This window comes from Ovis canadensis, chromosome 23 (genome assembly GCF_042477335.2).
Source record: "Ovis canadensis isolate MfBH-ARS-UI-01 breed Bighorn chromosome 23, ARS-UI_OviCan_v2, whole genome shotgun sequence".
NCBI classification, from domain to species: domain Eukaryota; kingdom Metazoa; phylum Chordata; class Mammalia; order Artiodactyla; family Bovidae; genus Ovis; species Ovis canadensis.
The window spans coordinates 71,723,090-71,749,899 of record NC_091267.1 but is presented as its reverse complement, the minus strand read 5'-3'; the positions used below and the strand labels follow the sequence as shown (position 1 = coordinate 71,749,899).

The 26,810-nt window shown below is 46.8% G+C and overlaps 1 protein-coding gene across 2 annotated transcripts; it reads right to left on the bottom strand.

The window, feature by feature from the left end:
* Nucleotides 1-13,532: 13,532 nt before the first annotated feature.
* SEC11C (SEC11 homolog C, signal peptidase complex subunit) lies at nucleotides 13,533-25,921 on the bottom strand. 2 transcript variants are annotated; one of them, XM_069569093.1, is made up of 6 exons: nucleotides 25,336-25,921; nucleotides 22,233-22,342; nucleotides 18,563-18,712; nucleotides 16,544-16,663; nucleotides 14,347-14,404; nucleotides 13,533-13,729 (listed from the first exon to the last, which is right to left on the bottom strand). In XM_069569093.1, the coding sequence occupies exons 1-6, from the start codon at nucleotides 25,420-25,422 to the stop codon at nucleotides 13,676-13,678; spliced, it is 579 nt and encodes a 192-aa protein (XP_069425194.1). In that variant the 5' UTR covers nucleotides 25,423-25,921; the 3' UTR covers nucleotides 13,533-13,675. The 2 variants fall into 2 exon arrangements, with proteins under 2 accessions (XP_069425194.1, XP_069425195.1); XM_069569094.1 differs by having other exon boundaries at nucleotides 22,233-22,413; nucleotides 25,336-25,879.
* Between the last annotated feature and the right edge of the window lie 889 nt (nucleotides 25,922-26,810).

Here is a 26,810-nt window from a genome sequence, read left to right as displayed (position 1 = left end):
GATTGTCTGATCATCGCTTACTTGACCTGGCCCTTTCTAATACAGATGTGTTAAAAAACCTTCCTCGCTGTGTTTTAGATACTTTCTGATTCTTTGAGCTTTTACTTTATGTAGTTCAGGGTTTTATGTTAAGTGCATTAAAGATTATGCTTATTGTACCTTGTGGATTATTTTTTAGCATGATGCAACACCTTTCTTCATCCTGACTAACTTAAAAAAAAATCCTATTTGTCATTAATACTGTAAGGCTTCATTTGATTAACATATGCCCTGAATATCATTTCCTAGACTTTTCTTTTTAACCTTTGAATGTTCTAGAAAAATTTCTGGATTTGGTTTGTTGTTCATGTGGTTTAATCCAATTGGATGGTCTCTGTCCTTTAATAGGCAGGTTGATTCAATTTATATTTATTGTGATGACTGCTATTACATTTAAAACTCATTTCCACTTTCTGGTTTCTCTTTATCAGCTTTTACTTTTCCTCTCGTTCTTCTCTGCCTTCTGTTGAGCTAACACGGTTTTCCATGTTCTCTTTATTTTCTCCTCTTCTTTCTGATTCTCTTGATGGCGTTTCTTTTCTATATGTAGACTTTTACTTATTTATTTTTGGCTGTGCTGGGTCTTTGTTGCTGTGGAGGTTTTTTCCTAGCTGTGGCAAGAGGGGGCTGCCCTCTGGTTGTGGAGTGCAGGCTTCTTACTGCAGTGACTTCTGGTTGCGGAGCCAGGGTCCCAGGGTGCGGGGGCTCAGCAACTGTGTCAGGGGCTTCAGAGGTTGCAGCTCCTCTAGATCACAGGCTCGGGGGTTGTGGTGCATGGGCGTGGTTGCTCCGAGGCACGTGGGATCTTCCTGGACCAGGGGTCGAAGAGCCCGCGTCTCCTGCGGTGGCAGGCAGATTCTTGACCCCTGAGCCACCAGGGAAGCCCCTTTTGATGGTATTTCTGTTCTTTTAGCCTTCATGTTATTTTTCAGGGCTAAAGATTTTGTTTATCTTTGATGTTCCTCAGTTTCACAAAGATACGTCTATGTGTGGATTGAATTTTATTGTTCTCGGTACATAGAGAATATCTTTAATTTGCAGTGAAAGTGAAAGTCACTTAGTCATGTCCGACTCTTTGCGACCCCATGGAATTCTCCAGGCCAGAATACTGAAGTGGGTAGCCTTTCCCTTCTCCAGGGGATCTTCCCAACCCAGGAATCAAGCCAGGGTCTCCTGCATTGCAGGAGGATTCTTTACCAACTGAGCTCTCAGGGAAGCCCGAGACCGTGGCTTTATTCAGTTCTGGAGTTTCTCGTGGGTTTCTCCTCTCTCATGCTGTCTCGGGTCTCTGTTGGTGCGTGTGAGAGTCTCGCCATCGCTTCTGTCTGTTTCTGTCTGTCTCTGTCTCTCTGTCCTTCTTTATGGTCTCACCTTCACTTACTCCTTGCATGCTTCTTCTTTTTTTGCTGTGCTGGGTCTTAGCTGTGGCATGTGGGGTCTAGTTCCCCGATCAGGAGTCACACCTGGGCCCCCTGCCCTAGCAGCCTGGAGTCTGAGCCACTGGACCACCAGGGAAGCCCCTCTTGCCTGTTTCTAGTCTAGACTTTACCTACTCATCGAGTCTTTAAATTATAATAACCATATATTGTTTATTTTTCAGATTTCCAATTGCTTATTCTTCATATACTCCTGTTCTTTATTCACTAATGCTTGGTTACCGTTTTATCATATTTTGTTAATGCCCATGAGTGATTTTCTTCATTGGCCTTTAAAGAGCCTAAGCATAATGAGTTTAAAAATCCTTTTTATTTAGTTATATTGTTTTCGTTTCTAATCGAATGAATGAATGAAACTGACCTTCCTGATATTGATTTTTCCACTTAGAGTTCAAGTTCCTAATTTCGTTTCCCAGGCTCCTGTTTTGTGGGCAGCCTCTCTCTCCCTCTGGTAGTTCTGCTCCTGGCTCCTCTGGCTCCCACCCTCCGCATCCCCAGAGCAAGCAATGCAGAGCCAGACCCAACAGAGACCCCGAGGCCATCTCACAATCAGGCAGCTGAGCTCAGGTCCTCTTCAAAGGGTACATCTGGGTCTCCCACCTTCCTCTCTGGACGTCAGCTATGAAACAACGGAAATGTCAACCGTTGCGGCGGCTCTTCCCAGCCTTTGGTTTTTCACAAGGGGAAGCCCCACTCGAGCTCTGCCTTTGGGTGGAGATCCCATTTCTGTTTCCCTACCTTACTTGTTGTTGCTCACTCGCCAAGTCATGTTCAACTCTTTGCGACCCTGTGGACTGCAGCATGCCAGGCTTCTCTGTCCATCATCGTCTCCTGGAGTTTGCTCAGACTCAGGTCCATGATGTCAGTGATGCCATCCAACCATCTCATCCTCAGTCACCCCCTTTCCCTCCTGCCCTCGATCTTTGCCAGCATCAGGGTCTTATCTGGTGAGTTGGCTCTTCGCATCAGTTGGCCAAAGTTTTGGAGCTTCAGTTTCAGCACCAGTTCCTTGTACTTGACACTAATTTAAAATACTTGATGTTTAGATTCCACATGTAAATGATATCATTCAGTATTTGTCTTTCTTTCTCTGCCTGGCTTATTTCACGTAGCATAATGCCCTCCAAGTCCATGCATGTTGCTGCAGATGGCGAAATTTTATTCTTCTTTATGCCTGAGTAGTATTCCCTTATTATATACCACATCTTCTTTTCAGTTCATACTTAGGTTGCTACCATATTCTGACAACTGCAGGTAATGTTGCTATGAACATCGAGGTGTGTGTATCTTTTTTAATACAACAAACTAGTGAATATGATGAAAGAAACTGACTCACAGAGAACAAGCTAGAGTTTGCCAGTGGGGAGAAAGAGGAGAGGAGGGGAAATATAGGGGTAGGGGACTCAGAAGTACAAACTATTTGGTATAAAATGAACTACAGAGATATATTGTACAACTTGGGGAATATAGCCAATACTTTATAATAAATGTAAATGGAATTTATAACTTTTAAAGATTGTTCATCAGTAATCAAGTCAGTCAATCCTAACGGATATCAATCCTGAATGTTCATTGGAAGGACTGATGCTGAAACTGAAGCTCCAATACTTTGGCCACCTTCTGTGAAGACCTGACTCATTAGAAAAGACCCTGATGCTGGGAAAGATTGAAAGCAGGAAGAGAAGGGGACGACAGAGGGTGAGATGGTTGGATGGCATCACCAACTCAATGGACATGAGTTTGGGCTAACTTGGGGAGATGGTGAAGGACAGGGAAGCCTGGCGTGCTGCAGTCCGTGGGATCAGAAAGAATCGGACACAACTGACTGACTGAACAAGAACAAATATGTATAACTGGTTTACTTTGGGACTGATTTACTCTGAAAGTATCACAACATTGTAAATCAACTCTACTCCAATGACAATTTTCTAAAAAATAAAAAAATTAAAATTGTGAATCACTATATTGTATACCTTTAACTTATATAATATTGTATAGCAACTCCAACTTCAATAAAAGTGCAAAAAAACCACATATTTATTACTGTTGTGCTCTGTGACGTCTTCAGCTATAACATATTCACATCGTTTCCACGTCACAGACGTCACCCTATCGTGGGTGCAGAAGGCTTGCGTTCACCATGCATAACCTGGACGCCTTTAGCTGGTGAGCAACAGCCAGGAACGTCAGTGTTCTTTGCCACCCACATTTTTCCCACCAGAACTTTTAATAAATACAAAATACATTGACTTGCACTTCATCTCCCTTCATTTTTCTTCATTTGCATGTATCAACCAGAAGCAGGCCGCAGGAAAATTCAAATGTTTGGACCATTTAGAGACTGGATAATTAGTTCTTAAATGTGCAACCTACTTGTTTTTCACAGAATTTTTAAGTGGTGATGGAGCTGGTGTTTCTGGGGGAAAATAATGTAAGGAAATTAGAAGTGTAATATATTGATCTATTACAGTCAAAGAATTCTGAACCAGCCAATCAGAACCTAGCGCACTTTGGCAAATTCCAAACAGCTTTCACGTGGACTTTCAATAGGGTTTTGCAATCTACAATTTATTGCTGTGCTCTGGCTTTTAATACTTTTTTTTTATTAATGTTCAATTTTTCTCCTGATACAGGAGCTTCACTCATCATTCTTAATGTTTCTGCATTACTTGGAACTGTCAGTAGTTATTTCCTTGTGGTTAGAGGCACAAATAGCTTCAGCCTTCCTCAGGGGGTCACCAGGTCCTACCTCACCCCTCTGCAGGGGAAAGGGCCGAGTGAAGAACCACTGGGGAGACAGCGAGAGGCTGAGCGCCCAGCAGCAGCTAAGAATGGCAGCTTCGGGGGAAGAAATGAGCTCAAAGCCATCCTAGTGGGTAGCTATCGCCGAGGTGTTTGCAGCCTCGGCCCTGGCTGACTGTTTCTGGGTAAATGATTCCACTGCCTTCAGATGCTGCTGCTTTGGAAATATTGAGCAGAATATTCAAGCAGTTTATTTTTATTCATGTTTACCCAACAAATGTATTTATTGAGCGCTCACTCTCGGCCAGATACTTTTATGTTCACGACTTTCTATGGTCTCTGCTGGAGACAGTAAGGAAACGGGCAGGGTCAGACCTGGCTCGTGGAGAGACAGGGTCAGGAGCAGGGGCTGACGGGATGAGAGCGGATGATTCCTGTAAAGTCAGCGTGAGCGCGGGCTGGCAGTAACCCAGCAGTCGCAGAGCGCATGCGTGGATGGGGGCTGCTATCCTCCCGTGTTGCCTTGAGGTCAAGACTGATTTTCGGTGGATGAAGTCACAGCTCTGTCAGCTGTCCAGGAGAAGACACACCTCACACAGTCTCTAGAGGAGCCTCAAGCCCGCAAATCTGAGCCAAATCATTCTTGTCTCATCCTCCCCGGAAGAAGGATCCCAGGCACCCGCCTCATCCCTATTCTCCCAACCTATGAAACCACCTAACACAGCTGGTCCAAATTTAAACCCCAAAACTTCAAGCAAGGGATGGAGGGGAGCAGCAGCGGTGGCCTGGCGGCGTCAGCAGCTCCGAGGAGCTTGTTAGAGAGCATGTCAGAGCCCACCCCGGGGCTCCTGAGTCAGATTCTGCATTCTAACAAACTCCCGAGTGAGTCCTGTGCGCAGTCAAGGATTGAGAAGCGCTGACCTGGGGCACCTCTGTGAGTGGGGAGGGCTTCCCCGCTGGCTCAGCGGGAAAGAATCTGCCTGCCACTCAGGAGATGCGGCTTCAGTCTCTGGGTCGGGCAGATCCCCTGCAGGAGGAAATGGCAACCACTCCAGTGTTCTTGCCTGGAGAATCCCCATGGACAGAGAAGCCTGGCGGGCTACAGTCCATGGCGCCGCAAAGAATCAGACACGACTGAAGCGATTGCACATGCACGCATGTGGGTGGGGAACAAAGTGCCCATCTTCCCCCAGCTCACCCTACCCCGCCCCAGGCTTCTCCACACACCTCCCTAAGAACTCTTCCCTAATACGGACTGCCATAGGCAGGGAGGGATGTTGTGGGATCACTCCAAGGACAAGGTGGGTGAAGAAGGCCTTTCTCCAGGAAAGGCATTTTGCCCATGGTAAAGGCCAGGCGGGAAGGTCAGGTTCTTGGGATTCTAGCAGCTGAGAGGGCTGGGGTGCAGGGATCTCTTGCCCTATAAATAAGAGGAATTCCTGACCTACCTCATGGATACCTTTTGTCCCACACAGGAGGCAGCCACTCTTAACTCAGCGAGGCCCGGCTGCCCACTGGGGTCACCTGGGCGCTTTAAAAGTGCACCATCAAGTCCCACCTGCAAAAGCTCGCTTTCAAATGGTGGGGGACAGGACCCTGGTTATTAACGGAAATCCTGAGTATTCAAAGTGCCCATGTCGTTCTCATGGGTTGCTAGAGCTGAAACCCACTGGGGAAGGCAAACTTAGAAAGTTAAATATAGAAACCGAAGTTAGGAATGCAGGGGCTTTCCTGGGGGTCCAGTGGCTGAGACTCCACACTCCCCTCGCAGGGGGCCTGGGTTCGATGCTTGGTCAGGGAGCCAGATCCCACATGCCACAGTGAAGGTCCCGAGTGCCACCGCTGAGACCCAGCACCGCCAAATAAATACTTAAAAAGCAAAGTTAGAAATGCAAAACCCTCAGCCTGCTCTAACTGCTTCCCGCCACTTCGGGCCTCTCCCTCCTCCTCCCCTAACTCCCCATTTGGCCAAAGCTGGAGACAGTGATGGAGGGGAAGAGAAGGAGGCTCCAAACGTGACGGAGGCTCCCAGGGTTCAGGTCCTGCCGGCAGATATCCTGTCACACCTGCCCTGGCCAGAGGGCTGGGTGCAAACGGCAGGGCTTTGTGATGGGAAAATGAACCGGCCCTGGAGGAAACCGGATGTGGCTCACCCAGCCCCCCGGCCCAGGGCACCCCACTCGGAGACAGTCAGGAGAACTCCGGCAGCTGTGTGGCGCCCCACGCCCATGGTTCTTTTTAATCTTTGGCTATTTGTTTATCAAATTTCCTCTAACCCTTAATCTTCCTTCTACATCTTAGCTGTCAAGAGTCTCCTCTGGGAGTCTTATTTTGCAAGTTCCCATCCCCTGCCTGAATGATACAAATTTGCTATTTTGACATTTTTTTTTAACTGATTTCAGACTGAAATTTTGATCTAGCTAAGACCATCCCTATGGAAAAGAAAGGCAAAAAAGCAAAATGGCTGTCTGGGGAGGCCTTACATATAGCTGTGAAAAGAAGAGATGCAAAAAGCAAAGGAGAAAAGGAAAGATATAAGCATCTGAATGCAGAGTTCCAAAGAATAGCAACAAGAGATAAGAAAGCCTTCCTCAGTGATCAATGCAAAGAAATAGAGGAAAACAACAGAATGGGAAAGACTCTTCAGAATGGGAGAGATCTCTTCAAGAAAATTAGAGACACCAAGGGAACATTTCATGCAAAGATGGGCTCGATAAAGGACAGAAATGATATGGACCTAACAGAAGCAGATGTTAAGAAGAGGTGTATTAAGAATACACAGGAGAACTGTACAAAAAAGATCTTCACGACCCAGATAATCACGATGGTGTGATCACTCATCTAGAGCCAGACATCCTGGAATGTGAAGTCAAGTGGGCCTTAGAAAGCATCACTACGAATAAAGCTAGTGGAGGTGATGGAATTCCAGTTGAGCTATTTCAAATCCTGGAAGATGATGCTGTGAAAGCGCTGCACTCAATATGCCAGCAAATTTGGAAAACTCAGCAGTGGCCACAGGACTGGAAAAGGTCAGCTTTCATTCCAATCCCAAAGAAAGGCAATGCCAAAGAATGCTCAAACTACCACACAACTGCACTCATCTCACACACTAGTAAAGTAATGCTCAAAATTCCCCAAGCCAGGCTTTAGCAATACATGAACCATGAACTTCTAGATGTTTAAGCTGGTTTTAGAAAAGGCAGAGGAACCAGAGATCAAATTCCCAACATCTGCTGGATCATGGAAAAAGCAAGAGAGTTTCAGAAAAACATCTACTTTTGCTTTATTGACTATGCCAAAGCCTTTGACTGTGTGGATCACAATAAACTGTGGAAAATTCTGAGAGAGATGGGAATACCAGACCACCTGACCTGCCTCTTGAGAAACCTATATGCAGGTCAGGAAGCAACAGTTAGAATTGGACATAGAACAGACTGGTTCCAAATAGGAAAAGGAGGACGTCAAAGCTGTATATTGTCACTCTGCTTATTTAACTGCTATGCATAGTACATCATGAGAAACACTGGGCTGGAAGAAGCACAAGCTGGAATCAAGATTGCCGGGAGAAATATCAATCACCTCAGATATGCAGATGACACCACCCTTATGGCAGAAAGTGAAGAGGAACTAAAAAGCCTCTTGATGAAAGTGAAAGAGGAGAGTGAAAAAGCTGGCTTAAAGCTCAACATTCATAAAACAAAGATCATGGCATCTGGTCCCATCACTTCATGGGAAATAGATGGGGAAACAGTTGAAACAGTGTCAGACTTTATTTTGGGGGGCTCTAAAATCACTGCAGATGGTGATTGCAGCCATGAAATTAAAAGACGCTTACTCCTTAGAAGGAGTAAACTATGACCAAACTAGACAGCATATTAAAGAGCAGAGACGTTACTTTGCCAACAAAGGTCCATCTAGTAAGGCGATGGTTTTTCCAGTGGTCATGTATGGATGTGAGGGTCAGACTGTGAAAAAAGCTGAGTGCCAAAAAATTGATGCTTTTGAAGTATGGTATTGGAGAAGACTCTTGAGAGTCCCTTGGACTGCAAGGAGATCCAACCAGTCCATTCTGAAGGAGATCAACCCTGGGATTTCTTTGGAAGGAATGATGCTAAAGCTGAAGCTCCAGTACTTTGGCCACCTCATGCGAAGAGTTGACTCATTGGAAAAGACTCTGATGCTGGGAGGGATTGGGGGCAGGAGGAGAAGGGGACGACAGAGGATGAGATGGCTGGATGGCATCACCAACTCGATGGACATGAGTCTGAGTGAACTCCAGGAGATGGTGATGGACAGGGAGGCCTGGCGTGCTGCGATTTATGGGGTCGCAAAGTCACTACTGAGCAACTGAACTGAACTGAACTGAATCCATCAGAAACCACTTACCTGGACACACATGGGTGTGTGCGTGACAATAGGGTGGGTGGCCAGCATTGTGCATACATCTGTTTTCCAGTGGGCCATGGGAAGGGGCTTGTGGGCATGCCCAGCTGTGCCAGGCCCTGCGTCAGCCCAGACTGATTTCTGCCGTGTAACCAAGGCATAAGTGGGAACTCAAACCGCTGATTCTTCGACCTCAGCTATCAGGGCATCTGGATATGACCTCAGTTGTAAGGCCTTGAGCTTTTCTACAGGTTCACCACTAAAGTGTAAGTACTTCTGAGAAAAGAGATGATAAGGCCCTGAGAGTTACTGGTTTTGCGTATTTGCCTACGAGCTATGTCCTCAAGGCAGGAGACTCCAGAAAGACCACCCAGGACCCCAGGAAACCTGGGAGAGCCTCCACGGAAGAGCACTGAGGAGCAGCAGAGAGAGGGTGCCCAGAGCGTTTTCTTTTTGCTTTGTTTGCTTGTTTCACTTTCTGTAAAACGCAGAACTTTCAAGACAGGACCGAGATCGATTGTTGCTAGAGGTAGGGGGAGCGATGGATAAATAGGGAGAGGATTTTTAGAGCAGTAAAAGTATTCTGTATGATACCACCCTGGTCAATACACATGTCATTATCCATTTATCAAAACTCATATGCACAACGCCAAGAGTGAACCTGCTGTAAACTGTGGACTTCGGGTGATAACTCTGTGTAATGTAGATTCATAAATTGTGACAATTATGGAGCTATGTGGGCTTCCCTGGTGGCTCAGATGGTAAAGAATCTGCCTGCAATTCAGGAGATCTTCGTTCAATCCCTGGATTGGAAAGATCCCCTGGATGGCACCCCACTCTAGCATTCCTTCCTGGAGAATCCCCATGGACAGAGCCGCCTGGTGGGCTGCAGTCCACGGGGTCACAGAGAGTCGGACACGCCTGAGTGACTAAGCAGAGCACGCAACATACGACTATGCAGGAAACGTGGGTAGCGCAGTGGTCAAGAATCCACCTGCCAGTGCAGGAGACATGGGTTTAATCCCTGGTTTGGAAAGATCCCCTGGAGAAGGAAACGGCAAAACACTCCAGTATTCTTGCCAGAGTAATTCCACGCGCAGAGGAGCCTGTTGTGCTATAGTCCATGGGGTCGAGTCGGACAGAATTTAGTGATTAAACAACAAAATGCTACTGTGCTTCAGGGAGGCGGGGGCTTGGATAGTAGCGGAGGGCGTGTGTTTGTGAGGGCAGGGAGAAATGCCTATCACTCTCTGCTCGATTTCGCTGTGAACCTGCAACCGGCTTCGGTTTGGTGTGGGAATGGAGGGGAGAGGGGCACACAGATAGGGTGCATTTCTCATTTGTTTGCCCCCCCCCCCCACCAGGCAATGAGTAAATGACTTCATGAAGGTGAAATGGAAGATGAGAACATCGAGCATCCTAATCGCCTTTCCGCCCGACTGATCCACGTGTGTGCTTCTCAGTGGCCCTCCACTCCGGCCACGGGAGCCTTCAGCAGCACAGCTGCCTGGGCTTGCCGCCCTTTATTTAGAGATTCTTCTACCTGACTTACTTAAAATGGTCAGACTTCCTCCACTTCGCAAGACAGCTTCATCTGCCCAGCCTTGCTTGCTGGAGACAGTGGCAGGTCCAAAATTGTTAAAGAAGAGTTTAGAGCCCACAGTCTGGTTGTTGGTGTGTGTGTGTGTGTGTTTCTAGCGTCTGCATAGGACTGACACATTCATTGTCAAAGGGGAAGCAAGACCTGTGGGCTGGGAAATCAGAGGTTCTACCATTCTACCTTTTTAAAAACTTGAATCTTATAGAAAATTTCCAGTTTTTTGACAGAAACCTAAATCAAGCTTAAAACACAGTATTGCAAACACCATTCAGCTTCTGTGTAAGTGTCCCTGTGCATCACTGGGACATGGGCTGTCTGTCCCTCCACTGGGTGGCGTCTTGAAATCTTTCTACTGTTATTACACTTGGTCTTCTCCCCTCTTGGGGCTTAACTGGTGGTTCAGTTGGTAAAGAATCTGGCTGCACTGCAGTAGACCCAGGTTTGATCCCTGGATCGGGAAGATCCCCTGGAGAAGGGAATGGCAACCCACTCCGGTGTTCTTGCCTGGAGAATTCCATGGACAGAGGAGGCTGGTGGGCTGCAGTCCATGGGGAGGTGGGGGACAGTTGGACATACCTGAGCGACTGACACACGCTCCCCTCTTAGGAGGTATGACTTGCTTGGCCAGTATCCACCAGACACCTTCACCTTGAGGCTTCCAAGCTGTCATGAAGTGTAAAAGCAGTTGCCCGACCACTTGAGAAATGTGTGCCCCCGAAGCACACGGAAGCTCCCAGCAAGAGGTTCTACCCGGTGAACCACTGCCGTGTTGCAGGGCTGGTTTGTCTCTACAGGCCTGGCTCTCATTCTAGACACTGGGGCTGCAGCTGAGGCCATCCAGAATGAACCCCCATCACTTCTATTTGATGAAGACCAATAACCTCTAAGGGGCTTCCTAGGTGGCACTAGTGGTCAAGAGTCCGCCTGCCAGTGCAGAAGATGCAAGAGACACAAATTTGATCCCTGGGTCAGGAAGATCCCGTGGAGAAGAAAATGACAACCGACTCCAGTATTCTTGCCTGGAGAATCCAATGGACAGAGGAGCCTGGCGGGCTACATTCCACGGGGCTGCCAAGAGTCAGACACGACTGAGCGACTGAACACACACAGCACAATAGCCTCAAAAAGGCCAAACAAGACCAGGCTTTCTGATGAGCCGCAACAGTGCTATTTAGCACTGGCTGAGCCACATTCAAGTCTCAGATGTCTTTGCGAAGTTTATTTCAGAATATCACCATGTTCAAAGGATTGCCAAAAAGCTTAGCCACATCAAGAAGCTTTTTATTTTTAAAAATATCTATTTGACTGCACTGGGTCTTACTTGCAGCATGTGGGATCTAACTCCCTGACCAGGGACTGAACCCTGGCTCCCTGCACTGGGAGCATGCAGTCTTGGCCACTGGACCACCAGGGAAGTCCCTGAAGAGCTTCTTAAAGTTTTTATTAGCCAACTATAGAACCTCTGGAAGATGCTAAAATAAGAAAGTTTTGACCTAACATTTTAAAATTTAGTTCGGGGGGGAAACATCTGTTTTTCTTTAAAAACAGTTTATTAAAGGGCACAAGAGAAAATGTTTTTTAGGAAGTACCCTGTAAAGTTTTTTTTCTATCACTTTGCTGATTTCAACAGGAAATCAGGTTATTGTCGCAATAACCTATTTTAGCAGAGATAAAAGACTAAAGGGGAGGCTGCCCCTGCCCCCCGACAGATCACTCCTGCTGGTTGTCACCAACTCAGAGCTCAGTCAAGGCACGGTTACACCAAAAGGGAAAACACAGTGACCATGGGTGATGTTTACGGAGTGCAAATGGATACTCGGGTAGCATCAGGCTAAGGAGTCATCTACCGACTTCTGGGGACACACAGGGTGCTGAGGGCGGTTCGCATCCTCCACCGGAGGCTGAGGGAGGGTGAGCGCAAGCCCACAGGTGCTCAAGTGACCTGGTGGGGGTGGGGGTTAATTGCCGTCGTGTCCAACTCTGGCAACCCCATAGACTGTCGCCTGCCAGCCTCCTCTGTCCATGCAATGTCCAGGCAAGAATACTGAAGTGAGTTGCCATTTCCATCTCCATAAGTGACCTGTAGAGATTCCAAATTCTTAGATCCAAATTGGACAAACCTAAAAGAATGAGGCAGATTTGTAAGTTCTGACCGAGTAGGATGTCAACATTGTATCGTTCAGCAAAAAGGGACCATTTTGGCAAAACTGAAGAGTACCTGGAAACCCCACTGACGTCGTCCTTTCCAGTCCTGATGCTTTGCAGGGTGGTCCAGGCACCAGCAACGCCCGTGTTCCCTGGGAGTGTTGTCTCAGGTCCCCTTCCCCGGGCCTCCTGAATCACAATCCTTGTCTACCAGGGGCCAGGGCTCTGCACTTGCGGGACGGCTCTTCCCCAAGACGCCTGTGCCTCAGTGCCTCGCATTTCTTTAAACTCTGCTCACTGTCCCCCGCCCGGAGGTCTTCCCTGACCATGTGGAAATCACCATCTACCCACACCTCCTGCTTCACCTTCCCACAGAAGCTGGCCCTCCCGAAGTCAGTTTATCACCTGCTCCTCATACTGGACTGTAACCTTATTCCAGGCTGGGACTGAGCAGCCCCAGGACCTAAGGCAGCAGCCGGGATATTAGGGTCTGATCAATATTTTAACGAAGGACTATTGTATATGCAAGACTAAACTATAACCCTGGGAAACGGAAAAGGGAGGCTGAAGGGAAGAGGGACATGGCCCTTCTACCCGTCTGTGCTTTCTGCAGTTTATCAGAGGAGAACACATTGTTTGAAACTCTTATTAAGTAATTTCTCCAACTATCTCAAGATACACCAAACCACAAGAACAAAGCAGATTACATCTTTCCTTCCAAAAAGATTTATAGGCTTTATTCATTTATCAGACTACACTTCTATAAATAAGAAATTGTTTTCTTTTTAGGGCCTGTTTGTTTTCCCCAGAAAAAGTAAGTGAAGAATTTTATTAAAAGAAAAATTTTTTATGATTAATTTTTATTGCAGTCCAATTGCTTTACAATGTTGTGTTAGCTTCTACTGCAAACAAAATGAATCAGCTATACATACACACACATCCCCTCCCTCTTGGGTTTCTCTCCCATTAGGACACTACAGTAAAGCAGAACTGTCTTTCTAAAACCCAAATGTGACCACTGTACCGCGTTTGGACTACTACGCACTGTCTTCCCAGCCAGCCAGGCCCAGAGACGGCCTGCCGGGTTCCTGAAGCGCTGCAGACCCTCAAGCTCGGTTCAGCCCGATTATCGTGAGCGGCAGAGAGGCGGAACACACGCAAATCAGAGTCCACAAAAGAAAGCAGTCTTCACTGATGAATCATTTATTCGAACAAGACAAGATGTCTCCACACCGTTTCCTTTTATACAGAAAGTGGAACATTTCAAATATATTAACTTTTCTCTTCAACGAAATTTCTTTCAGTCTGGTCCCAGGAACTGCCTTTCACTTCAGGATTCGCGTTTCAGTAGCACATACGCACCCATCACAGCCAAAAGAGCATACTGTAAGGAAGCGCAGTGGAGAGTCGTGAGCGCAGGCCGCAGGTAAGCGCGGTCTACGAGCGTGCTCAGAACCAGGCTGGTCAGCGCTGGGCCAGGACAGAACCAAAGGCAGGCCTCCTCCCTGCGCTCTGTCTCCAAGCGAGCCACCAGCACAGGGAAGATGCAGACACACGGCAACGCAGACCCTAACACACCGACGGCCCAAGGACCACACGCCCAACAAGCACAGCCAACGCACTCCCATTCCTGCACAGGCTTCCCACTGTGTTTCAGGAGACTAAAAAGCAAATATGGATGCTATTCTTGTTGAAGTTGGGAAATAAGCATTACTAGGCTTATTGTACTACTTTTTTCCTATGTTTAAAGATGTGCATAATAAAAAGCAAAAAATATATAGGAGCCATTTTAGAAAACTATATAAACATAAGAGATAGAAGTAGCCACTTTCAATAATTTAAAATTTACAATTTAAATTATTAATTTGTAGTGAACAGCACATTCTCTGCAGAAGAATTAGCCAGCAAAACATTTCAAACAGACTGCATCTCTACAGTTGCGCATGTAAAAGCGCCAATATTAAAAAAAAGAAAAATACAGACGTACAAATAAATTCCTACCTTAAATTTTGGATAGTCGTTCATTATTATGGTGACCATGCCGACATATGGTAAAAACCTAAATTGGGACAAACAGCCAAAAATGTAAACAGTGTCTGAAATATGATAGTAATACTTAAAGACACTATGAATCAGCATTAGGGCAAAGCCTTCCTCAGGAACACCACTGACTGGGGCCATAACAGCAACATGCACCGCTGTCTCAAACGGCTTTATTAGTAAAAACCAGCAGAGCTAACAGCCAGGACAATTTTTTAAGAAGGCAAATCAGCAGAAGGAGATGCTATGTGTCTTCTCTTGCTGCATTCCGCCGTAAGAGCATGAAAACAGGTGAGCCCCTTGTACAACAGAATCGGCGACTTTCACAAAGCGAGTTCTTAATTTTTCTTAGTAGAGAAGCGGCTAAACTCTGGGAGTTGGTGATGGACAGGGAGGCCTGTTGTGCTGCAGTCCATGGGGTCGCAAAGAGTGGGACACGACTGAGCGACTGAAGATTCAGACAACCTATATGTAAACTGCTGTGAGAGAGACCTTTGAAAGCACAAGAATAAGTGGTTTCTAACTGAAGGAATCCTCATCATTTTCATTGTGCGTGCTTATTTGCTCAGTCGTATCTGACTCTGCGACTCCATGGACGGTAGCCCGCCAGGTTCCTCTGCCCTCGAGGATTCTCCAGGCCAGAATACTGGAGTGGGTAGCCTTTCCCTTCTCCAGGGGATCTTCCCAACCCAGGGACTGGACCCAGATCTCCCACACTGCAGGCAGTTTCTTTACCATCTGAGCCACCAGGGAAGCCCCATCACTTTCATTGCACAGACTTTTCAGATGCAACAAACAAGCTGGTTGGGCAGTGAATGCAAACATGGATTGCATAATTTATATCCAGACACGACTATGAGCCCAGAGATGATAAGCCAGCAGAAACCAGCCAATGAATGACATCGCTGACAAAATCCAGAAAAGGCAATGGCACCCCACTCCAGTACTCTAGCCTGGAGAATCCCAGGGACGGGGGAACCTGGTGGGCTACCATCTACGGGGTCGCACAGAGTTGGACACGACTGAAGTGACTTACCAGCAGCCAACAAAATCAGTGTCAATACAGAATCAATTTGACCCAAGACTCCATCATGTTACTGGTGATAAACAAGGTAATACCTCCTTGGTACCCTCCAGTCTGCTTAATGCAACAGCTCCAACCTCTCACTTCTACAGTCTCTCACCAGAGTGTCTAAAAACACAGGGCTGGCCAGCTGCAGGCCCCCCTCACCTTCCTGCAGATGTTCAGGAGGAAACGCGATAGCATGAAAGTGATTAGAACGTAAGCAGAGGGGCAGAAGGGACCGGAGGAGGCCTCCAACCGTGCGCTGATGAGTGAAGCTGTATCTTAGAAAATGGTCACCCATGTTCTCCAGCCTCACACAGCTGGCGGGGTTTCAATGAAAGGGGACATTTCTAACAAGGGTTAATCAGAAAAAGGGCCACCAAGAGAGGGGAAGAATCACCTTTTTGGGTATTTAATAAGAGGAGAGGCTCTGCTGTGTCAATCAGAAGCAGAACTCTTGGCTGGAACAATGATGCAAAGATGGGTATGAAAAAAAAATATGATCACAGAACTTTTCTTAGTAAAAGATCAGGGGAACAATCTAAATATCCATCAAAAGAGGACTAGTGAGATAAGTTACAATTCTCAGAAGAACAGCATGCAGCTGTTTAAAAGGATAGAGGTATAGATTTGGCACAGAAAATTATTTCCAACTTCCTGCTGGGTGAAAAAGATAAAACTCCTTTATGTAAAATTATATACTACGTATGCACACAAACATCTATATAGGCACAAGGAATATCTAGAACATTCACCACAGTGTTCCACAGTAGTTATTTCCGAAAGGATTACTTCTAATTATTTAAAATTTATAAATAACTAATCTCCAGGTGAGGATTTATTTCCAAAATAGAATTGAGTCCATGGTATAGACAGAATACTGGCATTCAGCTTTAGACTTCAGGCCCTCAGGCAGCTCTGAGCCCCGTCCACGCCTCACAAGATGAAGCAGAGCTGCTTACAGCTCTCCTGACATAGCGTCTTTGGAACGGACCCGCCATTAACCTCTACACTGGACTTCTTTGTTTCTAAACATGTTTCTGGTTTCTGCATATTCTATGGAACTTAAAAGAAAAGTTAATCCTCACTCACCCTCGGGCTCGCCCTACCACGTCCTTCTTTTCGAGCCAGTTCTGGCCTTCTTTGTACAAGCCTCTATCATCAACTTCATTATTATCTCCTTTAGTCAGAAATTTTATGTCTCCATTGTCTCTGGAAAGCAAAACAAGGTCCTGTCAAAGATTATTTTCAGTGCAGCATCAGGAGAACAATGTCAGTCTGGCCTACCCTTTACAGGCAAGGGTGGGCATGGAGAAAAGCAGTCAAACAGGACTTGGTCTTTTTCGCCTTGAGATGCCTGCTGGCAGACAACCATTCAACTCAAGCACAGATCTAGTGACAATTTTGTAGACTTAAATTCAAAAACACTGAAGCTCCCCTGTTGACCAAGACACATGGCTCAGCACAGGGTGCCAGGAAGGCCACGATTAGCTCCAGAGTCTATTTCCATCCACTCTTTGTCCTCATGGACCAACAGGTTAACATGGATTATATTCCTCTTGACTCTAGATGTGAACTGAGTACTAGATTAACCTGATCTGAACATAAGGTAATTCAAACACAAGTGTTCTCTTAGCTCTTCTCAAACTTTCTTTTCCTTACCAAACGTGGGATGTGCCAAGTGGCATACAATCCAGTTTGCAAACAAACAGGAATTATGAACGGCATAAAACTGCTGTGTTAGAGACAGGTGGGAATTGTTTTAAACATTGTCAACTGGGGCCAGTTGACACCCAGCCCTGACACTAGAAGCACAATATTACAGCCTCATAGAACTACTAAGAGGATCTATTTTTCAATAAGACAAATGACAAAATGTGTTAAATAATTTGATAAAATACTAAAAGCCTACAAAGATTTGAAACCATGCCAAATGGAGCTAGCCGATTTGCAGCCATGGTTATACAAGAAATTAAGAGAGAAAAAATCTGGGCTGTTGCTCACAATTCATGTAACTTACAGAAAAATGTCATTACTTCTCAGTTTTGAGCAACTTCTCATCTTTGCATATTGTTTTAAAATCACGTGTGAGTTCTGACACAATCATGACAGAGCATATTTCTCCATCTGTAAGTTATCAAGCACTACGAACAAGGTAATGCTAGTTGTAGTCCCAGTGTATTAACACAAACTGAAACAGGGTCATGCTAACGTTTAGAGTCAAATGAAGTGGATGTTTTAAGTATCAAACATCTTTGGGGAAAATCTGGAAATACTGAATGGAATGAGAATCTCTTATCAGAAACAGACTCACACATTCACACAAACAGTAACAAAGCAATGCTCCATTATTTAAAATATACTAATACACACACCTAGTTTTAATTCTACAATGCATGCAAGTAAAAGGCTGCACTAAGATGCATAAAGGTAAATGAATAACCAAATAAGTAAAATGTAACATTTCACTAATCACTTGACTGTACTCTCTCAGGGAAACAATATATTTGAGCTGGAAACAATTGCTTCTGGTCTCCAAGAAGTATCCTATTAAGTCATCACTGACGTTTAAGGGAAAAGCAAAGCTGTTTGCGGGGGAGGGGTGGAATTAATGCAGGATATGCAGCAATCAAATCATGGGACAGGCTGGGGAAAGGAATTTTTATTCATCCAAGGCTAATATTACTGCTAAGAATGCCAGTTGGTCCACAGTGACAAAGAGAAACAGGTAGCTTTCTGCATTTCAGGAGATAATTCTCTCACCAAAATGATCCTCAGTTACCATGAGATTTGATTTTCTTTTGAGACTCCTTCAAATAACTAATAGTACACAAGAATACATTCCACCTTACCTTGTACAGCGAGTCTGTCAAGTGCTTTAGTAAACATCAGTTTATTTCCTCCTCACACTCGCCCTGGGGGTCACTGTGGGTAAAGTACTGACATTCACATCTCACGGCCTGAGTTAAGCCACAGGTCCAAAGTCACCCCAATCACTAAATGGCAAAACTAGGAATGTAACCCAGTGTTTTTGCTACTTTGTAATCAACCATTAAGCTGTCCACAGACTTGTCTACAGAATAAAATCAAAGAGAAGTAAAGGCTCTTTACTTTTCGTGAACTTTGATTACTCTGTGAACTATCGGTATGTCTCGTCCTTCGACTTTGAAAACAACTATTTCTCCAGCTCTGATGGGGTCTTCCCGGAAATTCGTTAGGAACAGAAGGTCACCCCTGTGAAAGGCTGGCTCCATACTGCCGCTGGAAAGAAACACAAAGTCACGTCAGAAGTGTCCTGGGCTCACCAGGCAAACGTTTCAAATCACAAAGGATATTAACAAACATACTACTTGGAATGTCAACTTTTCCCAACCGTCAAGCAGATCTATGAGCAATAAAACAAGCTCCAGAGATTTCCATCTGACTGCTCAAGATGACAGCGGTGAGAAAGGGAGCGATTTCTTCTTGGATTTGAGCATGAAAAGGGCACTAGTGGCCCCTTGATGATTTTTTTTTTAATATAAGTTTATTTAATTGGAGGCTAATTACTTTACAATATGTATTGGTTTTGCCATACATCAACATGAATCCGCCACGGGTGTACACATGTCCCCATCCTGAACCCCCCTCCCACCTCCCTCCCCGTACCATCCCTCTGGGTCATCCCAGTGCACCAGCCCCGAGCATCCTGTATCCTGCATCGAACCTGGACTGGCAATTCGTTTCACATATGATATACATGTTTCAATGCCATTCTCCCAAATCATCCCACCCTCTCCTTCTCCCTCTGAGTCCAAAAGACTGTTCTATATATCCGTGTCTCTTTTGCTGTCTTGCATACAGGGTTATCGTTACCATCTTTCTAAATTCCATATATATGCATTAGTATACTGTATTGGTGTTTTTCTTTCTGCTTACTTCACTCTGTATAATAGGCTCCAATTTCATCCACCTCATTAGAACTGATTCAAATGTATCCTTTTTAATGGCTGAGTAATACTCCATTGTGTATATGTACCACAGCTTTCTTATCCATTCATCTGCTGATGGACATCTAGGTTGCTTCCATGTCCTGGCTATTATAAACAGTGCTGCGAAAAACATTGGGGTACATGTGTCTCTTTCAATTCTGGTTTCCTCGGTGTGTATGCCCAGTAGTGGGATTGCTGGGTCATAAGGCAGTTCTATTTCCAGTTTTTTAAGGAATCCCCAAAAGAACTAAGAATAAGCGGAACCCCTTGAAGTAAAAATCCATTTTTAGCCTTATAAGGGTTTTACATTTATCAATACAAATACTATTTTTCACTCAGAACTAGAGACTCTGAAAGCAGGCTAATACTCTAGGGTCATGCTTGCATTCTGCCGTGTGCATGTAATTTACTGGAAGCTGAAATCATCGAAACAGAGTTCATTTTACGTGTGCTTCTGCTCTGTTTCAATGCATGAGAAAATAAATAAGACCTAAATACGGGGGTCTGACAACCAACGATGAGTTAGTTTGTCGAGGGCAGGAAGGGGGAGAAAGAACCAGTCTAATGAAGAGATGGGGAGCTTTACAGGAAGACGTGGGTTCACAACAGGAGCCATTCCAGATGCTGGTCCTCCCGTCCCACCAGGGCTGCTGACCTTCCACTTGTCAGCACCCAAGGAAGGTGGCCAGGGGGCAGGTAGCCGAGCCTGGCCTGCAGCTACTGAGAGATTTATGTTATTGCCTTGCCATGAGGCCTGTGGGATCTTAGTTCCCTGATCAGGGACTGAACCTGCACCCTTGGCAATGAAAGCTTGAAGTCCTAACCACTGAACTGCCAGGAGGCTTATTTTGCCAAGAGGTTTAAGTGAAACCATTGCCACTAAGTCTGGTAATAGATTCAGCAATCAAAAAAAGAAAATGTGAATTAAAAAGGTACAAACAGCTAGAAATAGAAATGACTAAGAGGAAAAGAAAGAGAAGATATCTAAATAAAAACAAATTTTTTCTTCCCCCAACGGAGACCACTGGATGGACATGAGTTTGAGCAAGCTCCGGGGGTTGGTGCTGGGGAGGCCTGGCGTGCTGCAGTCCATGGGGTCGCAGAGAGTCAGACACGACTGAGCGACTGAACTGATGGCCTGACAACATAGAAAGTTATTTGTCCCCCCAACACAGAAATTCATCTTGTCATCTTCTGAAAATACAACATAATTGCTTCAGGGTTTCATTTTCTTTTAAGGAATGACAGTTAAAATGCTCAGGATAATTTCTTAACCTACTGCTTCATCTTTACTCCAACAAAGTTCCTGTAGACACGCAGTGGGAAGAGAACCATCTCAGTCTGTGATAACAATGACCTCCTTGTTTTGTTTGTTTAAAATACAACTCCCTGAACAAGTCTTAGAGGTAGGAAGTGTGCACTGCAGTTTGGCATAGAGTCATTATCGTGCCCCATTAGGTCAGCAGTTCTTTGAAATGTTTAAATTACATTTAAACAACTAATAACTACTTACACTTGCTTTCTTTAAGGGGCCAGGGAGTTCCCCAAGGTCACACATCCCTTGTGATGTCAACAGCTTATGCTGACCAACCAAACTGCTTTAGAATTATAAAGGATGCTTTAAAAGAAGAAAAAGTCCCCACACGCTGCAATTTTACAATAATCTCTGCATGCAAGTGTGTCTGTGGATTGAAGAAGAGCCAGACCACCTCAGATAGAGTTCTGGCTCTGCAGAAACAACTGTGAGATGGAAGCAGCGTGGCCTCACTAGACCTCAGCTGCCTTACTTGTTGAATGACAGAGCCCATCTGAATTTGAGGGGTTTAATGTCTTCTTTTTTTTCCCAAAAGCCTTAAAATCCTCCTTTCAAATGAAATCTTACCAGGTAAAGTATAATCACATAAAATGCGTATAAGTGGAGCTGTCACAACTGAAGCAAGGCTAAGGGGGCCCATGAGCTTAGTCCGCTTCTCTCTCCTAACTCATCTACCTGGCCCTTCGGGCATTCCTGGAGCACAGTGTAAACACCAGTGAGTCAGAGCCCCTCCTCAGCTCTGTGTGTGAGTTATGCCATCCTCAGGCTCCTAAGTTTATGAAATGCTGTATCTCTAGAAGTGGGTCCCCTGCCCAGTCACAGAGGGCGGCCCGGTGAAGCCAGGGCTGGGGCTGTCCCCCATCACGTGGCTGCAGGGCCCAGAGGAGGGACAGGGAGCCAGGGGCCTGCTGCTTCTCCTGTCCCGGTCGACTCTGACCTTACCCACAGCACTGCCACAGCCTGCCTCTCCCCCTAGAGAGCAAAGGGGCTCCATGCCCACCTCAGGGAGACTCAACTATCTAAGGCATATTAGCATCTTCAAGCACTTGAAAGTGAAGCTGATAGTCACTCAGTCACGTCTGACTCTTCGAAAGTCCATGGGCTGTAGTCCGCCAGGCTCCTCTGTCCATGGAATTCTCCAGGCAAGAATACTGGAGTGGGTTTGCCATTCCCCTCTTCTAGGGGTCTTCCCGACCCAGAGATTGAATTTGGGTCTCCTGAATTGCAGGCAGATTCTTTACCCTCTGAGCCACCAGGGAAGCACAAAACATTCAAAGATGGAAGTAAATCATATTACCCTAGAGCATGAGATCAACATGATGAAATGTCTATTGATAAAGAAGAGTTTTCAACCAAAGCCAGAAAAAAATGAAACCTTTTCAAAATAAGTACCAATAAAGAACACTCTAAAGCTTATCCAACTAAGACACTGAGTTTGGGTTGTCCACGCTGCTCCTGGGTCACCAACAGCAGCTGGACGGCCGGCGGGACCCACCTCAGCACCACCACGATGGGGCTCTCGCTGCCAGTGAGGACAATCAGGCCTTTCCAGATCATGAGCGCAGAGGACACGATCATGGCGAAGTTTAAGACCTGGTAGTAGAGCTGAAGAAAACAGGGCAAACCAGAAGTGAGGACCACAGCGGAACATCCCCTCGCCCAAAGTCGGAGAGGTGCTGGTTTGAAAAAGAAAAAAAGGTTTAGGACTTTTTTTTTTTTTTGCCTAAAGTGACTTTAGGAATTAAAACGCATTCACACAAACTACAAGATTAGGTAGAATTTCAATTTTTGACCGTGGAAAGTGAAAGTGTATACTTTGAGGTGACTGTCAAGGTTACAAAAGTGGGGACAAAAGGTGAATTAAAATAACTAAGATATTTCGATGTAGTTAGTGAAAACAGGAAAACAAAATTACACACCATTTTTTAAAACTCTTTGGCAAAAGTGTCAATAGCAAATCATGAAACTAAATTCCCAAGTGAACAAAAAAGAAAGCTGGAGTGCTGAATGGATATTGAGTGTCGGGCTATAAGATAGTAAACAGTTGCTTCTAAAGGAAAATCAACTTTTTGAGTCACATCAGTCTAAAGCAGAAGTTATTCACTAGAGTTCACAGTCAAAAACTTGACCCCCTGCTCCGCTTGACTTACCAGATTTAATAAACATCTGTTGTTTTATTATGAATTGCCACTCTGATTAGGAAAGGCCCAAGTCATGGTTTTCTACAGAGATGTCCAATTTTATACAGGTTTTCAAACCACTGGGCTCCACTCTAATAAAACAAATTATACAGTCTTGCCACTTACCTAATAAAGACTATGTACTAAGAATGTATTTTCCACTATGACTGTCTATGCTTGAAAAATTCATTGAGGGGAAGTAAAACCAATTCCTCAAAAAAAAAAAAATTTCCTTTGAGCAAGACATCTATTTGCTAAAGAGAGTCAATTATATAGAAGTCTAACAAACTAATTAATCTAATCAAGTTAGCTTCAAAACCACAGATCACCCTTCTAACAACCTACCTTTAAATGATCTACTATCTAAGCCTAGAATTGAAATCCTGGCGTCTAGAAACAGTCATTTCGATGGAACTACTGACAAGCTGATTGGAAATACACACAGCACATTACACTGGCGCCTTTCCTTGCTCATCTTTGCCCACCGACTCTGTGTGCTCGGCACTTAATCCCCCCGCAGAGTTTCGAAGCAAGCCCACACTCAGTCTTTGGCAAGCAAAGATGAAATAACCAACGATTCAGCATTTTAAACAAACATTTCAGACCAGATATTATGACTGGCAGGGCAGCAGAAATGCCAATGGCTGTTTTTCTTCCTCTTTTCCTCACTGCAGAAACAAAGAGTCCTTGTTTTTGCAAGTGGCTCTTTCCTTAATTAACAGTAAGCAAGGGCAGCAGAAAAAGGAGGTCTCGCTTCCAAAACTGGTGGAGCGAGCATGCCTGAGAAGGTGTCATAGGATGCTATTTTGGAGGGAAAAAGAAAAAAGACAAAACTTAAAAAAAAAAAAGTACCAGGAGGCATCAGATTTGAGCTTTTGAATTTTAATTAGAACACTAGTAAAATGTGGGCAATTGCAAACTAATGGGGCTTATCACTCAGAGTGGGAACACACAGAACTTTTCAAAGGCAAACCGACTTAGGGTTTGACACACTCCTCAGAAGACCTTCACTGACAGTGTGCAGTTGACAATTGGTACCAGTTTTAGAGACATTTAAAGTGAAAGTGAAGTCGCTCAGTCGTGTCCCACTCTTTGCAACCGTGGACTGTAGCCCACCAAGCCTCTCTGTCCATGGGATTCTCTAGGAAAGATTACTGGAGTGGGTTGCCATTTCCTTCTCCAGGACATTTAAAAGACCTACCCAATTAAATTTAGATTTTTAATTAAGTCTCTGCTTGGGGTTGGGGGTTGGGGGGAGGGGGAGAGGTGACCTGACTTCCCTGGTGGCTCAGGGGTAAAGAATCCACCTGCCAGTGCAGGAGATGCAGGTTCGATCCCTGGGTCGGGAAGATTCCCTGGCGAAGAAATTGGCAACCCACTTCAGTATTCTTGCTGGGGCAGTTCCATGGAGCCTGGCGGTGGCAGCCCATGGGGTACCAAAGAGTCGGACATGACCAAGCGACTCAACAACTGCTTCCTGGAGGATTTTCTTGTAACAGCATCAACGCTCAGGGCATTAGCTGTTGGCTTTTCAAGCTAGTGATAATCTCTTGCCGCAACCCATCTTCATCACACAAGCTCCCAGGAACTCATCTGACACGCACCCCTAGAGACAACCACGTTTCTCAACCCCGTTCACAGGATGCAAGTCCCCGAACCCCGCAACACTACTGCGCTCGTCTGAAATTCTACTTGGAAGAAAGAGAGAGAGAGGGAGGCGGAGGCTGGCTAAGAGGAGGGCAAGCACGAAGTCTTCCTCGGAGGTTCTCTCAGGAGGGGTGAGATATGAAGCCCAGGTGCCCGAAGACCCCTCAGCGAGCCGTCTCCGAGATTCAAGGCGCTGCCGGAGCAGGGAGTCTGAGAAGGAGGCTAGGGAGGACCCCTGGAAGCCCTTCCGGAACACGGGTTCGGTCCACAGTGACGGAGAAGGACCCGCGCGCTCTCCTGCACGAGGCGCCCCATTTGGTCCTGAGTCCCCGGGAAGGGAAGACGCTGCGCTGGGGGTGGGAAGGAATCAGGGGACAGCTCCCCTCTCTCGGAAGCTCTCCCCCCGAGCCTGCCGCTCCCACCCGCGGGCAGCCTACCTCACGCCCGGCCCCGGGCCCACCGGGCGGCCCCTCGGGGTCCCTCGCGGGAGAGCCCGCTCCCCTCGCCCCGCTTGCTCAACCACACCTGACGCCCACAGGTCAGGGCTCCCCCTCCCTCCCCTCCCGGCCCCCCGCTCCGCTATCCGCGCCACCGTCAGGGCGAGAGCCCGCACTCGGGATCCCCTTCGCTCCCCTCCCGGCCACCCCCTGCTCCGCTAACCGCGCCCTCCTCAGGGCGAGAGCACGCCCGCCCGCGGCTCTGTGAGGATTCGAACCCCGGGCCTCCGGGACCCCGGCTCCGCGGCGCGGCCCCGACGCGGGCTATCCTCACCTGGCGCTTGTTCATCTTCCTCAGGTCCCCGAAGATGTCCAAGCCGGACGCGGGGAGATGCGCCCCCACGGTGCTGGCGCGCACCATGCTGGGGTCTCCGGTGGGGTCGAGGGAGGCACACCGAGGCAGCCGGCGGGCTCCGGGAGTCGCTGACAGCTGCGGAGCGCCGGCCCGGCCCCGCCCACCGGCCTCGCCGGCCGGCCGAGCGAATGCGCCCTCGGGCGTCTGGGAGCTGTAGTCCGGTGAGTCTCGGCCGCCGATACAACCAGAGGGAGCCAGCAGGACGAGAACTACCACTCCCAGAGTTCCGCGCGGCGGGCGCCGCGTCCGGGGTCGACCCGGGGCTCCGCGGGCGGGGGGCGAGCGGGCTCAGAGGCCTCGTCCGCCCCTTGCGAGGGAACTGTGAGGGGAGCTTGCGTATCGCTCGGGCAGCTCGGGGACGGGACTGCTTAAGAGCAACCGAGTTCCCCAGGACTCTGGTCAGGCGCCAGGCGGACACCTAAAGCCTGGGCATTCACCGAGCCGTGTATCTAGGCCATTGGATGATTGCGACCACGGAAGGCGGGGCTTTCACCCCGCGGCGGGCAGGGAAGGGGCGGGGCCTGGTCGTGGGCGGGGCCCGGGAGAGGCGGGCCTTTTGAAGCTCCCAGTCTCGCGCTCTGCATGACTTATTCAGCTGAGTTCAGTTGCTCAGTTGTGTCTTTGCGACCCTATGGACTGCCGCACTCCAGGCCTCCCTGTCCATTACCAACTCCCGGAGTTCACCCAAACTCATGTCCATCAAGTCGATGATGCCATCCAACCATTTCATCCTTTGTCATCCCTTTCTCCCACCTTCAATCTTTCCCAGCATCATGGTCTTTTCAAATGAGTCAGTTCTTTGCATCAGGTGGCCAAAGCATTGGAGCTTTAGCATCTGTCCTTGCAATGAATATTCAGGACTGATTTCCTTTCGGTTGGACTGGTTGGATCTCCTTGCAGTCCAGGAGACTCTCAAGAGTCTTCTCCAACACCACAGTTCAAAAGCAGCAATTCTTTGGCGCTCAGCTTTCTTTGTAGTCCAACTCTCACAGACTAATGTAAACGTAATCATGTGGTAACTCCAATTGTAGCTGCTATTCCAGATCTTTACCTGAGCAAATCAACAGAGCCCCTGGCACTTGGCACATAGCTATTGACCGAAATAAGTCTTTTTTCCGTACCAATTTGTAAGGACCACCAGAAGCAATTTGCTTTTACCTGGAAAAGCCATCAGTATACCCTCACAGTCTTGCCTTGGAATTATGTCAGTTTGGGGGCATGCCTGGTGGCTCACATGGTAGAGAATCTGCCTGCAATGCAGGAGACCTGGATTCAGTCCCTGGGTTGGGAAGATTCCCTGGAGAAGGGCATTTCAACCCACTCCAGTATTCTTGCCTGGAGAATCCCATGGGCAGAGGAGTCCATGGGGTCAAGAAGAGTCAGACAGATTGAGT